General features: G+C 44.3%; 1 protein-coding gene across 6 annotated transcripts in view; it reads right to left on the bottom strand.

Moving 5' to 3' along the window:
- Positions 1–12,376, bottom strand: part of TASOR (transcription activation suppressor) — a 2,736,533-nt gene that overhangs the window by 1,269,401 nt on the left and 1,454,756 nt on the right. For all 6 annotated transcript variants that reach the window (XM_044078696.1, XM_044078698.1, XM_044078701.1 and 3 more), the window contains exon 15: positions 1,903–2,354. In XM_044078696.1, the coding sequence (XP_043934631.1) occupies positions 1,903–2,354 (452 nt within the window). The remainder of the gene's footprint in view (positions 1–1,902; positions 2,355–12,376) is intronic.

The following is a 12,376-nucleotide window of genomic DNA, read 5'->3' as shown; positions in this document are numbered from 1 at the left end:
TTGAAGTTATTATATACTATACCGTGAGCTCTTTCCATTCTACTTACTTATTTCAACTCTTTTTTTTTTTAGGCCAGCCACATGACTACTGAGCCTCCTCCTTGCTGTGTCACATAAAACAGTATGCCCTCCATCTGAGGGCTCAGCTTACAGTTTGGATTTATCTCTGTGCGAGGCAAGGGTCAACTGCCAGGATTGCTGCCGTCATCCATGGGGTCTGGTATTTTGTGTAGCCCTATATTCCACTCCTGCATGCCTAGTGTACTTGCCAAGCTTGGCCGGACCATGGAAACTGCAGTGTACTTCCAACCCATGGCCCCAAGGGGCATGCATGCCTATTTACCCTGTCTACCAATTTGACATCAATCTCTCGCTGAGCTCCCCCCACTACAGAGACACTAGCATGCACTCTCCATTCCAGGATAAGAACTCCCATTTCTCCATGTCAGCTCAGTCACACATCTGAGAACTCTGGTTGCCCGAGTTGTAGTCAAGACTTTTTACTCCTCTATATCACAAGGCTGGCATTATTATTAAAGTTTTGATGCAGTATAGAACCTCTCTGGGAAAAAGCTGTAAGCTATTAGTAAACACAATGAGTTCCAAATGAATGATTCCTTTACAGCACAATGGCAGTAAATATACAGACCCAACTAATATTGCCAACATCCTGGCAGATAGGTTCAGTGCAAACTTTACCCCCCTCTCACCCCCTTAATAGCCCATCTCTATACCAGAAGAATGCAAAGTTCCTGTAATCACGGCTGCACAGGTAAAAACCACACTCTCCAAAGCCAAGAACACAGCATCCATGGGACCAGACAACATCCCAGACTGCATTCTACACGAACTACAGAACGAACTGGCACCCCACCTAAGTATCATGTTCAATCATAACCTCACCTCAGGCTTTATGCCTGCTGAATGGCGCACAGCAACGGTTAACCCACTCCACATGGGGGGAGCCACCACGGACCCCGGGAACTACCGCCCAATTAGCCTGACGAGCCTGGTCTGTAAGGCTATGGAACTTATAAACAAAGACATTGGTAATCCCCAAACTCTGGACCCCATCCAGTTCGGGTTTGTTAAAGGCAGATCATGTCTCCTAAACCTGACAGACTTCTTTGAAGCAGTCACCAAAGCCGTAGAAAAGGGTAAGGTGGTTCACACAGCCTATCTAGATCTTGCCAAGGCCTTCAACACCATCCCCCACTCTGGAATTATAGATAAACTCACTAAACTAGGTATAAATCCCTATCTCACAAGATGGGATGCCAACTGGCTCACTGACAGAACCCACACTGTGAAAGAAGCAGACTCCAAATCCAACTTCAGACCAGTGACAAGTGGAGTACCACAGGGTTCAGTCCTGGGTCCTCTCCTGTTTGGTATCTACTTCTCTGAAAGTACAGAGTATAGAGAAGATTGAGTTCTAATGTGGTTTCAGAATTGTCTGGATCAATGAAGTTGTCACAAGATTAAAAAAATAGCTCCATCACTTGGAAAATGATGCAAAACTGTAATGCAAAGCAGTCAAAAAAACACAGACCTATCAAACAATCTTATGATGCCAGTATCAGCTTACATAACATAAAACCTGTAGATAAACAGGTACATCAAGAAGCTGGGTATATAAATGCACAAATATCATGAAGAAGCACTTTTTTAAGAACAAAGCTGTTAAGAAAACAAAGCTGCCGGTTAAGAAAGCTTAAAAATGCATGAATAAAGGTAAACAAAAGCATAGCAACTAGAAAGAAACATTTTAAATTAATTAGGATCTGCAGAATCTGTACAGGAATAGCTATGAAGTACTGATCTGCTGCTGGTCTCCACGTGTGTGATTAACAGAATCAATACATGCCCCCAGTGATGAAAATGTGGATCAAACACACTCACCTCGGGATTTTCTCTGGAAACCTCCATTTTTGAATGGACTGAACATTTCCCAGGCACATTCCCACCTACAACTCGAAGATCAATGTCACCGGAACAAGAAATGCATGAAGAACTTGTAGCTGACAACATAGAACCATCAAAATCTTTATATGCAATGCTTTCATCTTGAGAATGAACATGGACACCATATCCTTCTTTATTTCTCAGACTCCCTGGATCATACATGTGGTTGTGTCTCAGATCTTGATCTGCTCCACTTGTCAGTCCAAGATTTGCAGCATGTCCCAATAAAGTTTCTAGGCCTCCAGAGGTAGCCAGTGTTTCCAGGAGGAGTTTGACTAAATGGTCAGGCTCAGAAACTGGTTCAGAGAAGTTATGTTCTCGCAAGTCTGTGTCATGTGCACCAAGTCCATCAACAAATGAAGAAACTAAGCGAGATGAATCTGGTACACCTTATAAAAAAAATAAATACCAGTCAAGTCCCAGATGAAAAGGAAAGATTACATTTCAGTACAATGACATAATAAACCACAACAAATTAAATGCAGTGCTCAGATGCCTGACTTTTTTATCATCTTAGAAGATATGGCAAAGTCTTGTCTAAACCTTTCTCTTCTGAAACCTTAATGGAAACCATCATTCAAGGGCATCATTACTGATGAGTCTTCCCTACACCATCCCTTACCCTTCCTAAACTGAAAAACAGCCTTTTTACAAATATTCCACCAGAATCATAAGCATGAATGTAAACTTGCTGCTTCTTTCACATATTTAACCACTCTTTCCCCCAATTACTTATTTTCATGGGATAGCACAGATTTGGAGAAGATGAATTTATAAAGAAAAATGCAAATACAACTGATATCTTCAATAATCTTCAAATCATATATTTTTTTTTCTGAGCACCAAAAAAAAAAGTGTGGTACTACACATGGCTGTAAATCTACTGCCACTTCCACTCACATAATAGATCACATACCTGGTAACCACTCATCCCCCTAGTAGGGATTTCCAAACAAATGCAGATGTGGGAAAGCCCTCTCTGTGATGCAACAAAATGGCAAACATACTGATTTATTAGTACATTATTTTCCAATCTTTTCTTAAAAACATATGTTAAATCATCACATTTTAAGTTGTAGCGAGTTCACATAAAGCAATGGAAAACAAAAACTGTAATGTTTCCATCATCAGCTTGCAGTGTACATACAAGTTTCCTTTTCAACAATCTTCATGCCCTCTAATATTACAAAAAAATCTCAATTCCTTCCTCCCTTAAAGTTCATTCCTCCTCCTCATCATTACTGTATTGTTCCCACAAATTTCACTTATTTCTCCAAAATGTGTTTGTTCCTTTTTCTAAATATCCCACCTCCAGTTCTTTTACTTCATTAACGATATTCAAAAAGTGCAGCTGTGTACACTTAGAAACAAATGTAGATGTTAGAGTGTATTCACTGTTGCAGTCATCACATTTGGGTTATCCCTGCCAGGGTAGACCTCAGTCGGCACGAATACCAGAGGCTTAGTATTTCTGTGTTGGAGGGAGGGATGGCCTAATGGTTAAGGTGTTTGCCTTACAAACCCAAGGTGCAAGGTTTGAGTCTCACAAGGGATAATTGGCCAGGCTTAATAATGGCTCACAAGGGCAATTAGCCTAGTACAAATCTATGAACCTATGGTTGCTGTCATGCCAGGACTGACGTCAAGTCGGCAGTGGTATAAAATCAAGCAGCCGATGCCATTACATCAGTTTTTCTTGCCCTGTCAGGAGCCCCCACAATAGTCAGCTAGGTAATCACCACCAGTAGAAAGTAAATATCAAAAATTCCTTGTAAGGAGAGAGACAATGGGGATGGAGAGAGGGAAAAGTACAGTTGTGTACACTTACCATAAATGTAGATGTTCGAGTGTATTCACTGTTGCAGTCATTACATTTGGGTAATCTGCTGGCAGGTTGCCCTCAGTCGGCCTGAATACAAAGTCTTGAGTCCTGTGTCGGTTGCTCTCTCCTCTTCCATGACGTCAGGTCGTCAGGAGTATAAAACATGCAGCCGACACCATTTTCTTTAGGCCCCAGATGGCAGGTGCCCCCCAAATGGGGAGCAAAAAAAAAAAAAAAAATATATATATATATATATATATATATATATATATATATATATATATATATATATATAAAAATATATAAAAAAATGCAATTGTAACAACATAAACTGTACCTTCATCTAAAAGCAAATACACCACAAAGGCTGTAGAATATAGTGAAGGAAAGAGAAGCTCTAGAAAAAAGGGGGATGGCGGGTGGGTAATGCGGACTGCAACAGTGAATACACTCGAACATCTACATTTATGGTAAGTGTACACAACTGTACTATGTTCTTCGTGTTTCATTGTTGCAGTCATTACATTTGGGTAGAATCCCAAAGCTATGGATGGGAGGCTTGAACTAAATAGCATTAGGAGTGGCTATAAGGCCCTGCAGAACTGCAGTGGCAAAGCCTGCCCTGGACTTAGAGAAGAGAGGCAAATGATAATGCTTTGTGAAGGTATGAACAGAGCTCCAAGTAGCAGCTTCTAGAATGTCTTTGGTTGGAATTCCTCTGAGAAAAGCTGCTGAAGTAGAGGCAGCCCTGGTGGAATGTCATCTGATCCCCTTGGGCACAGGTTTACCATGGTGCAAATAGCAGAAACAAATGCAGTGGCTTATCCACTTAGAAATAGTCTGCTTTGATATAGCCCTCCCCTCTGACCCTGCAGCAAATGCTACCAGTAGTTGCTCAGATTTTCTTAGAGATTTGGTCCTGTTTAAGTAGAATCTTAGTTGTCTTTGTACATCCAATGAATACAGGATCCACTCCCCCCTGTTCTGCGGATTTGGGTAAAATGTTGGCAGATAAATGGTCTGGTTAAGAGCCACACTGGATACCACCTTAGGCATAAAGGAAGGATTGGTCCTGAGGGACACCTTGTCTGGGTAAAATATAATAAGGTTCCATAGCCATAAGGGCCTGTACTTCTGAAACTCTTCTTGCTGAAGTGATTGCCAGAAGGAAAGCTGTTTTCCAAGATAAAAACTTTATATCTGCAGTAGCTGCTGGTTCAAATGGAGGCAGGGTGAGCTTTTCCAAACAAAATTCAGGTCCCATGCAGGAACTGGTGATATTCTGGGAGGCCTTAAATTTTTGGCCCCTCTAAGATACTGTTTTAGCAGAGGATGAGAAAAGATGGGAGGCTCTGTGTTGTAATGAGCCGAGATGGCAGAGGCATGGATTTTTATTGATTAAAAAGATAGGCCCTTGTCAAGCATCTCAGTTAAGTATCGTAAAATCTGAGGAATATTTGACTTTGCTGCGTCAGTCCCTTGTGCTCGGTTCCAAGCACAGAATCTCTTCCATTTATCAGCATAAGATTTTCTAGTACTAGGCCTTCTGGCTTCCAAAATGACATTCATCACAGATTTACTGAGAGGTGTTATTCGAATAATTACATGATCAGCCATGCTGCTAGGTTCAGAGTTTGGAGCTGAGTGTGCAGAATTTGATTGTTCTGCTGAGACAGTAGATGAGGTATTTGAGACAAGTACCACGGAGGGAGCTGAGACATATTCCTTAGAACTGGATACCAGTGCTGGCGAGGCCAGTCCGGGGCAATTAGGATAATTTTTGTTTTTTCCTGTCTGACCTTTAGTAGGACCTTGGGAAGAAGAGGCAGAGGATGAAAGGTGTACACTGATAGGTTTTTCCAACTGAAGGATAGGGCATCCACTTTCCATGCTTGTCTGTGACAAGTCCTTGTGCAGAATTTGTCCAGTTGATAATTCTGGGGGGAGGCAAATAGATCTATGTCCGGGGCTCCCCCATTTCTCTGTTATCATGTTGAAGACTTGTGGATCCAGTTTCCACTCGTAAGGGTCCATAAGATTTCTGCTTCGGTCGTCTGCCAGAGTATTTTGTTTTCCTGACAGGAATTGAGCTTGAAGATGTACTTGGTAAGTCAAGGCTGTGTCCCACAATGCCATGGCTAGTCTGCAAAGGGGGTAGGAATGTGTACCCCCCTGCTTGTTTATGTACCACATAACCGTAGTGCTGTCCGTCTTTATTAGTAGTTGTCCTGGATGAAGTAGGTCCTTGAAGGCTGTCAGGACATTCTGAACAGCTAACATCTCTTTCTGGTTGATATGCAGATGCATTTGTTTTGGGCTCCATATGCCCTGAATGCATCTCCCTGCCAGGTGGGCCCCCCCAAGCATAGTCTGATGCATCTGTAGTTAGGGTTTGGTTGGCAGGGGGTAGAGTGAAAGACCATCCCATGTTCTGGTGACATGTCTCTGCCCACCAAAGAAACTCCTGTTGTAGGCAGGGAATGAGAGGAATCATTGTTTCCAGACTGTGACAATGTTGACTCCATAAACTTTTTAGATACCACTGTAGTTTCCTCATATGCAGTCTTGCATATAGAATTAGTAGAATGCAGAATGCCATGAACCCCAAAGCCTGCAGAATTTGTCTTGCAGATAAACTGGGTTTTTGTTGCCATCTGTTTAAAGTAAATCGTCAGTTGCCTTTGTTTGTCTGGCGTAAGGTAAGCCATCTGGGCAGTTGTATTCAAGCTTGCACCCAGGAATGTAATCTTTTAAGAGGGTACCAGTTGTGATTTCTTTTCATTTATTGTGTACCCTAGGAATGTTAGAAGCCTTTTTACAAACGCCAGATGTTGAAGAAGAATGTCCTTGTTTTCTGCTTGAATGAGACAGTCATCCAAGTATGGATAGATTTGTATGCTTCTTTGTCTGCAAAATGCAATTACTGGTGCCTGGCACTTTGTAAAGATGCTGGGTGCAGTAGATAAGCCAAAGGGCAGTGCAGAGAATTGGTAAAGCATAAAACCAGCCTTGAAGCAGAGGTATCATCTGCACGATTCACTTACTGGGATATGTAGGTATGCCTCAAGTCTAGAGTCACTAGCCAAGCGTTCTTGCCCAGCATGGGCAGAAGCTGTTGCAAAGTCAGCATTTTGAATTTTGGGACGTCCACAAATGTGTTCAAAATCGATAAATCCAGTATTGGGCGCTAGGCATTGTCTTTTCTGGGTACCAAGAACAGTCTTGAGTAAAACCCTTGCCCTTTGTCTAGTTCTGGTACTGGCTGAATAGCCCCCATATCCATGAGGGACGTAACTTGTTTCTGTGCCTCTGCCCATTGATTTTGTGGCAGATCTAGCCAACCGTTTGGAATTGGCAAGGTATGGAAATGAAATCTGTATCCCTTGGATACTGTGTTTAATACCCACTTGTCATGGGTTATTAACTGCCAATTTTGAGCATGAAGTGCTAGTTTTCCCCCTAAGGAGGCTGTCAAAAGATAAGTGCTTGGTGATGGCAGAGGGAAGTCATTGAGACCGTTTACTGTAGGGTTGTGTTTTGTTTCCTCCAGATTTGAGGTAGAGGCACCCCATTACTTTGACCTTTAAGAACCCTGTGATTGGTATCTAGAGCCTTTTGAGTGCCTGGATTTGCCTTGTGAGGCTCTGTCGGATACAGGAAAGGACCAATTTTTTGTAGGCCAGTGTCTACTACATCTTGGGGCTGCACTTGTAAGAAGTCTTTTACAGTTTGCATAGACTTAGCTTTGTCTTTCATTTTCTTTAAAACCTCTTCTGCCCTATTACCAAACAGAGTATCACGCTGTAAAGGAGCATCCAACAATTTAGCTTTAACATGATCAGGCAGATTTTGCTCCTTGAGCCAGACAAGCCTTCTAATCACATATCCAGTAATTACGGCCCTGCAGGAGGCCTCCACGGAATCAAAACCACATTGCAAAGTATGCTTTCCAACCTGTTCTGCTGCATGCAATAATTCCTGTAATTCTTTATTTTCCACACATTCAGAGATCAACATCAATTTCTGTTTCAATAATCCCATAACATGCTGTTGATATTTAAGCATATGAAACTGGCAGTTTAAAGCCCTAATTGCCAAGGTTGCAGATGTATAAACTTTCTTTCCTCATCTATCCAGTGCCCTGGAATCTCTATCAGAGGGGGTAGGATTCTTAGCTGTTGAGGCCTTTACACCTTTGGGACCCTGTGAGATAGTTTCAGTGTCAGCAGCAGGACTTTTGAATAAAAATTTGTGGGAGTCAGGAACCCTGTAATATCGGTCTGGCTTGCTAGGAGCCGGAGGTAGGGAATCTGGAGCCATGCTCGATTCCAAAAACATATAATCAACAATGTCTAATACAGGAGGTATGGCCTAAGGCCTATGCTGAGGGAGAAGACGGAAATCCTCAAGCCTCTTTTTTGATTCTGAGAAATCTTGACTCTCCCAATGAAAATGTTCCCTCAAAGTATGCAAGGTTTCTCTAACAGAATAATCTTCAGGAGGAGATGCAGATGGGATGGATTCCTCTGCATCTGAATCCTCATAGGGTGGTAGAGAAAATTCCCGATCAGAAGAAATAGAAACCTGATCTGAAGATTCATAATCAGTGTCTTGCCTAGGCCTCTTATCGGGGGGGTTGGGAACCCCTGATCAAGGTAATTAAGTCTTCAGCCATTTTGATTATCTGTTTTTTGGGCATAGAGGCCTGAGCACGTGGCTCATGCATCGGTTTTTTAGACTTAGAAGTTGCTTTTGTCTTTGAAGTTGGCATTGGTTTTATATAGAAATGCTGAGGCCTAAAAACACCCTCAGATGCCGGTGCCTGCTCAGCAGCTCCGGACACATCCGAGGGAGACACATCCGCGGGTACAATACTTTGAGAATCTCACGGCACGCCGGACTCCACATGGATCTTGGTAGAGGCCTGCGACTCAAAAGTAGTGGGTATCAGGGGCTGCGAAAGTGCCTCACTGAGTACCGTCCAACCAGCGACTGGCTTAGGAGAAGCTTCGTCATCGGTTTTGGACCTCGACGGTTTGTCTCTGTCCTTTTCTTTGCATTTTTTGTGAACTCCGGTAGTCTGATTGCTATCCGACGACATTTCAGGGTAGTTAAATCTGTTTCCAAAACATTTTGAAGCAAAGATATACCGACGCTCAACAGTGCGTTGGTTAAATCTAGCACAAAACCGACAGCAAGGCACGTTATGATCTGGGCCTAGGCAAGGAATACAGTACAAATGGAAATCTTTATGAGGTATTTGCTTTCCACAAGGAATGCAATTATTAACTTTTACTGACATCGGTATGGAGCAAGAAAAAGTTTCCCCAACGGGGTACTTAGCTTTAATTGAAGACTTTGGTTCTGAAACTCGAATGCGAAAGTTTCAGGAGTCTGCTGACCGGCACTTGCGAACTGCTTCTGCTTCGGGCACCGCGCGGCAAGAAAGACTGAAGAAAATGCCGTCAGCTGCATGTTTTATACCCCTGACGACCTGACGTCATGGAAGAGGATACCTCAACCGACGCAGGACCCAAGACTTTGACATTCAGGCCGACTGAGGGCAACCTGCCAGCAGATTACCCAAATGTAATGACTGCAACAGTGAAACACGATCATCGTCCAGGACTGCAACAGTGAATACACTCGAACATCTACATTTATGGTAAGTGTACACAACTGTACTATGTTCTTCGTGTTTCACTGTTGCAGTCATCACATCTGGGTTGATTTCCAAAGCTGAAGAAAAGGGTGGAGGGCAGTCAAGACTGGGGGCTGGCTACGATGCCCTTCAAGACTGCGGTGGCAAAGCCTGCCCTGGACTTGGAGAAGACAGGCAGGTGGTAATACTGGGTGAAGGTATGAACAGATGTCCATGTTGCAGCCTCCAGGATGTCTCTGTTGGAGACTCCTCTGAGAAAAGCTGCAGATGTGGAAGTTGCTTTGGTGGAATGTGCCCTGACTCCCTTGGGGGGAGGTTTCCTGTACTGTTTGTAGCAGAAATGGATGCAGTGTGCTATCCATTTGGAGTTTGTTTGAATATGGCCTTGCCCTCTGCTCCTGCAGCAAAGCTGACTAGCAATTGATCAGTTTTTCTAAAAGATTTAGTCCTGTTTAGGTAGAATCTGAGCTGTCTGTGCACATCTAGAGTGTGCAGAATCCTTCCCCCCTTGTTTTGTGGGTTAGGGAAAAAGGTGGGCAAATGAATGGATGGGTTGAGAGCCACACTGGCATGAAGGATGTGTTAGTCCTGAGGGAGACCCTGTCAGCATGGAAAGTGATGAAGGGCTCTACAGCCGTAAGTGCTTGTAGCTCTGATACTCTTCTAGCTGAAGTGATGAGGAAAAGCAAGGCTGTCTTCCAAGAGATAAATTGTAACCGTCCTGAAGCTGCAGGTTCAAAGGGGGGCAGGGTGAGCTTTTCCAACACAAAGTTTAGGTCCCAAGCTGGGGTAGGAGCTCTTCTGGGTGGCCTCAAGTTGTTAGCCCCTCTTAGGAACCATTTGATGAGAGGGTGTGAGAAAAGAGGTGGCTCTGTGCTGAAATGAGCAGAGATGGCAGAGGCATGAATTTTAGCAGAAGAGAAGGATAGACCCCTGTGTAGTAGGTCTGCCAGGTAATCCAGGATGAGAGGTAGGGAGGGCTATGCCATTCCGGCTCCCTTAGCCTGGATCCAGGTGCAAAACCTTTTCCACTTGTCAGCATAAGATATTCTAGTGTTGGAGCGTCTGGCCTCATGTACAACATCTGGAACTTGTTTGCTTAGACTGGCAGCTTGAGGAGAGGTCATGGAATAAGCCAGGCTTCCAGACTGAGGGTCTGCAATTGGGGATGCATGAATTCTTCATTCCCCTGGGTCAGCAGTATTGGGATCTGAGGTAGGTGCCATGGTGGCAGGGGTGACAGGCTGCACTGCAGTGGGTACCAGTGCTGGCGTGGCTAGTCTGGGGAAATCAGGATTGCCCTCAGTTTTTCCTGCCTTATTTTGAGCAGTACCCTTGAAATGAGTGGTAGAGGGGGAAATGCACAGACCGAGAGTTCTACCCACTGGAAGGATAGAGCATCCACTTTCCAGACCTTGCTGTGACATTCCCTAGTGCAGAATTTGCTGAGCTGATGACTGGAGTGGGAGGCAGAGAGGTCGACCTTCAGGGTGCCCCATTTCTGGGTTACAAGGGTGAAGGTTCTGTGGTCTAGCTGCCACTCACGTGGGTCTAGCAGGTTTCTGCTTAAGTTGTCTGCCAGAGAGTTTAGAGAGCCTGGCAGGAATTGTGCTAACAGGTGTAGCTGCATGGCTGAGGCAGTGTGCCAAAGGGTCATGGTGAGCCTGCACAGAAGATAAGAGTGAGTCCCTCCCTGCTTGTTGATATACCAAATCACTGTGGTGGTGTTGTCTGTTTTGATCAGTAGAGGCCCCGGGGATAGTAGGGGTCTGAAAGCTGTCAAGGCATGCTGAACAGCTAACATCTCTTTTTGGCTGATGTGCAGATGTATTTGATTTGGGCTTCATTGGCCCTGAATGCACCTGCTGTCCAGGTGTGCACCCCAGGCATAGTCTGATGCGTCTGTGGTGAGGGTCTGGGTGGCGTGGGGTTGTGAGAAGGGGAGTTCCTTGTTGTGGTAGCATGCTGCTGCCCACCAAAGAAAATCTTTCCTTAGACAAGATATCACTGGTATGAGAGTTTCCAGATCCTGAGAGTGCTGACACCAAAGGCTTTTTAGGCACCATTGTAGTTTCCTCATATGCAGTCTGGCATATGGATTGAGTAGAATGCAAGAAGCCATGAACCCTAGAGCTTGCAGGATTTTTCTTGCGGATAACTGGGTCCTGGTGGCTAGCTGAGAGAAGTAGGCCGTCAGGTAGGCTTGTTTTTCCGGAGTAAGGAATGCCATCTGGGATGCTGTGTCCAAGCTTGCACACAGGAATACAATTTTTGTGTCGAAACTAGTCTGGATATCTTTTCGTTGATAGTATACCCCAGGAAAGTCAGTAGGTCCTTTACAAAGGTCAGGTGCTTTAGCAGCTTTTCCTGACTGACTGCCTGAATAAGGCAGTCGTCTAAGTATGGGTAAATTTGAATATTTCTTTGCCTGCAAAAAGCAATGGCGGGAGCCAGACATTTTGTGAAAACTCTGGGAGCAGTGGATAATCCAAAGGGAAGCGCAGAGAACTGAAAGTGCAGTGATCCTGCTCTGAAACATAGGTACTGCGTGCATGATTCCATGACTGGGATGTGTAGGTAGGCCTCTTTTAGGTCTAGGGTGGCTAACTAATCATCCTTGGAAAGCATAGGTAGAGGCTGCAGGAGGGTGAGCATTTTAAATTTTGGTATCACCAGAAAGGTGTTTAGAATGGACAGATCAAGGATGGAGTGCCACGTGCCCTCTTTTCTGGGTACCAGGAAGAGTCTGGAGTAGAAACCTTGGCCTATCTGTTCTGCAGGAACATGCTCTACTGCCTTCATAGAGAGCAGGGAAAGGACTTTCTTTTTGGCCTCTGCCCACTGGTTTCTTAGATCTCTGCATTCCCTAGGGCTGTTTTCTGGGGGGTCTGGGCTGAACTGACCTGGAGGGGGCAGGAAAGGACCAG

This window comes from Protopterus annectens, chromosome 7.part1 (genome assembly GCF_019279795.1).
Source record: "Protopterus annectens isolate FY-2018-M chromosome 7.part1, PAN1.0, whole genome shotgun sequence".
NCBI classification, from domain to species: Eukaryota; Metazoa; Chordata; order Ceratodontiformes; family Protopteridae; genus Protopterus; species Protopterus annectens.
This window is presented reverse-complemented; position numbering and strand designations above follow the sequence as displayed.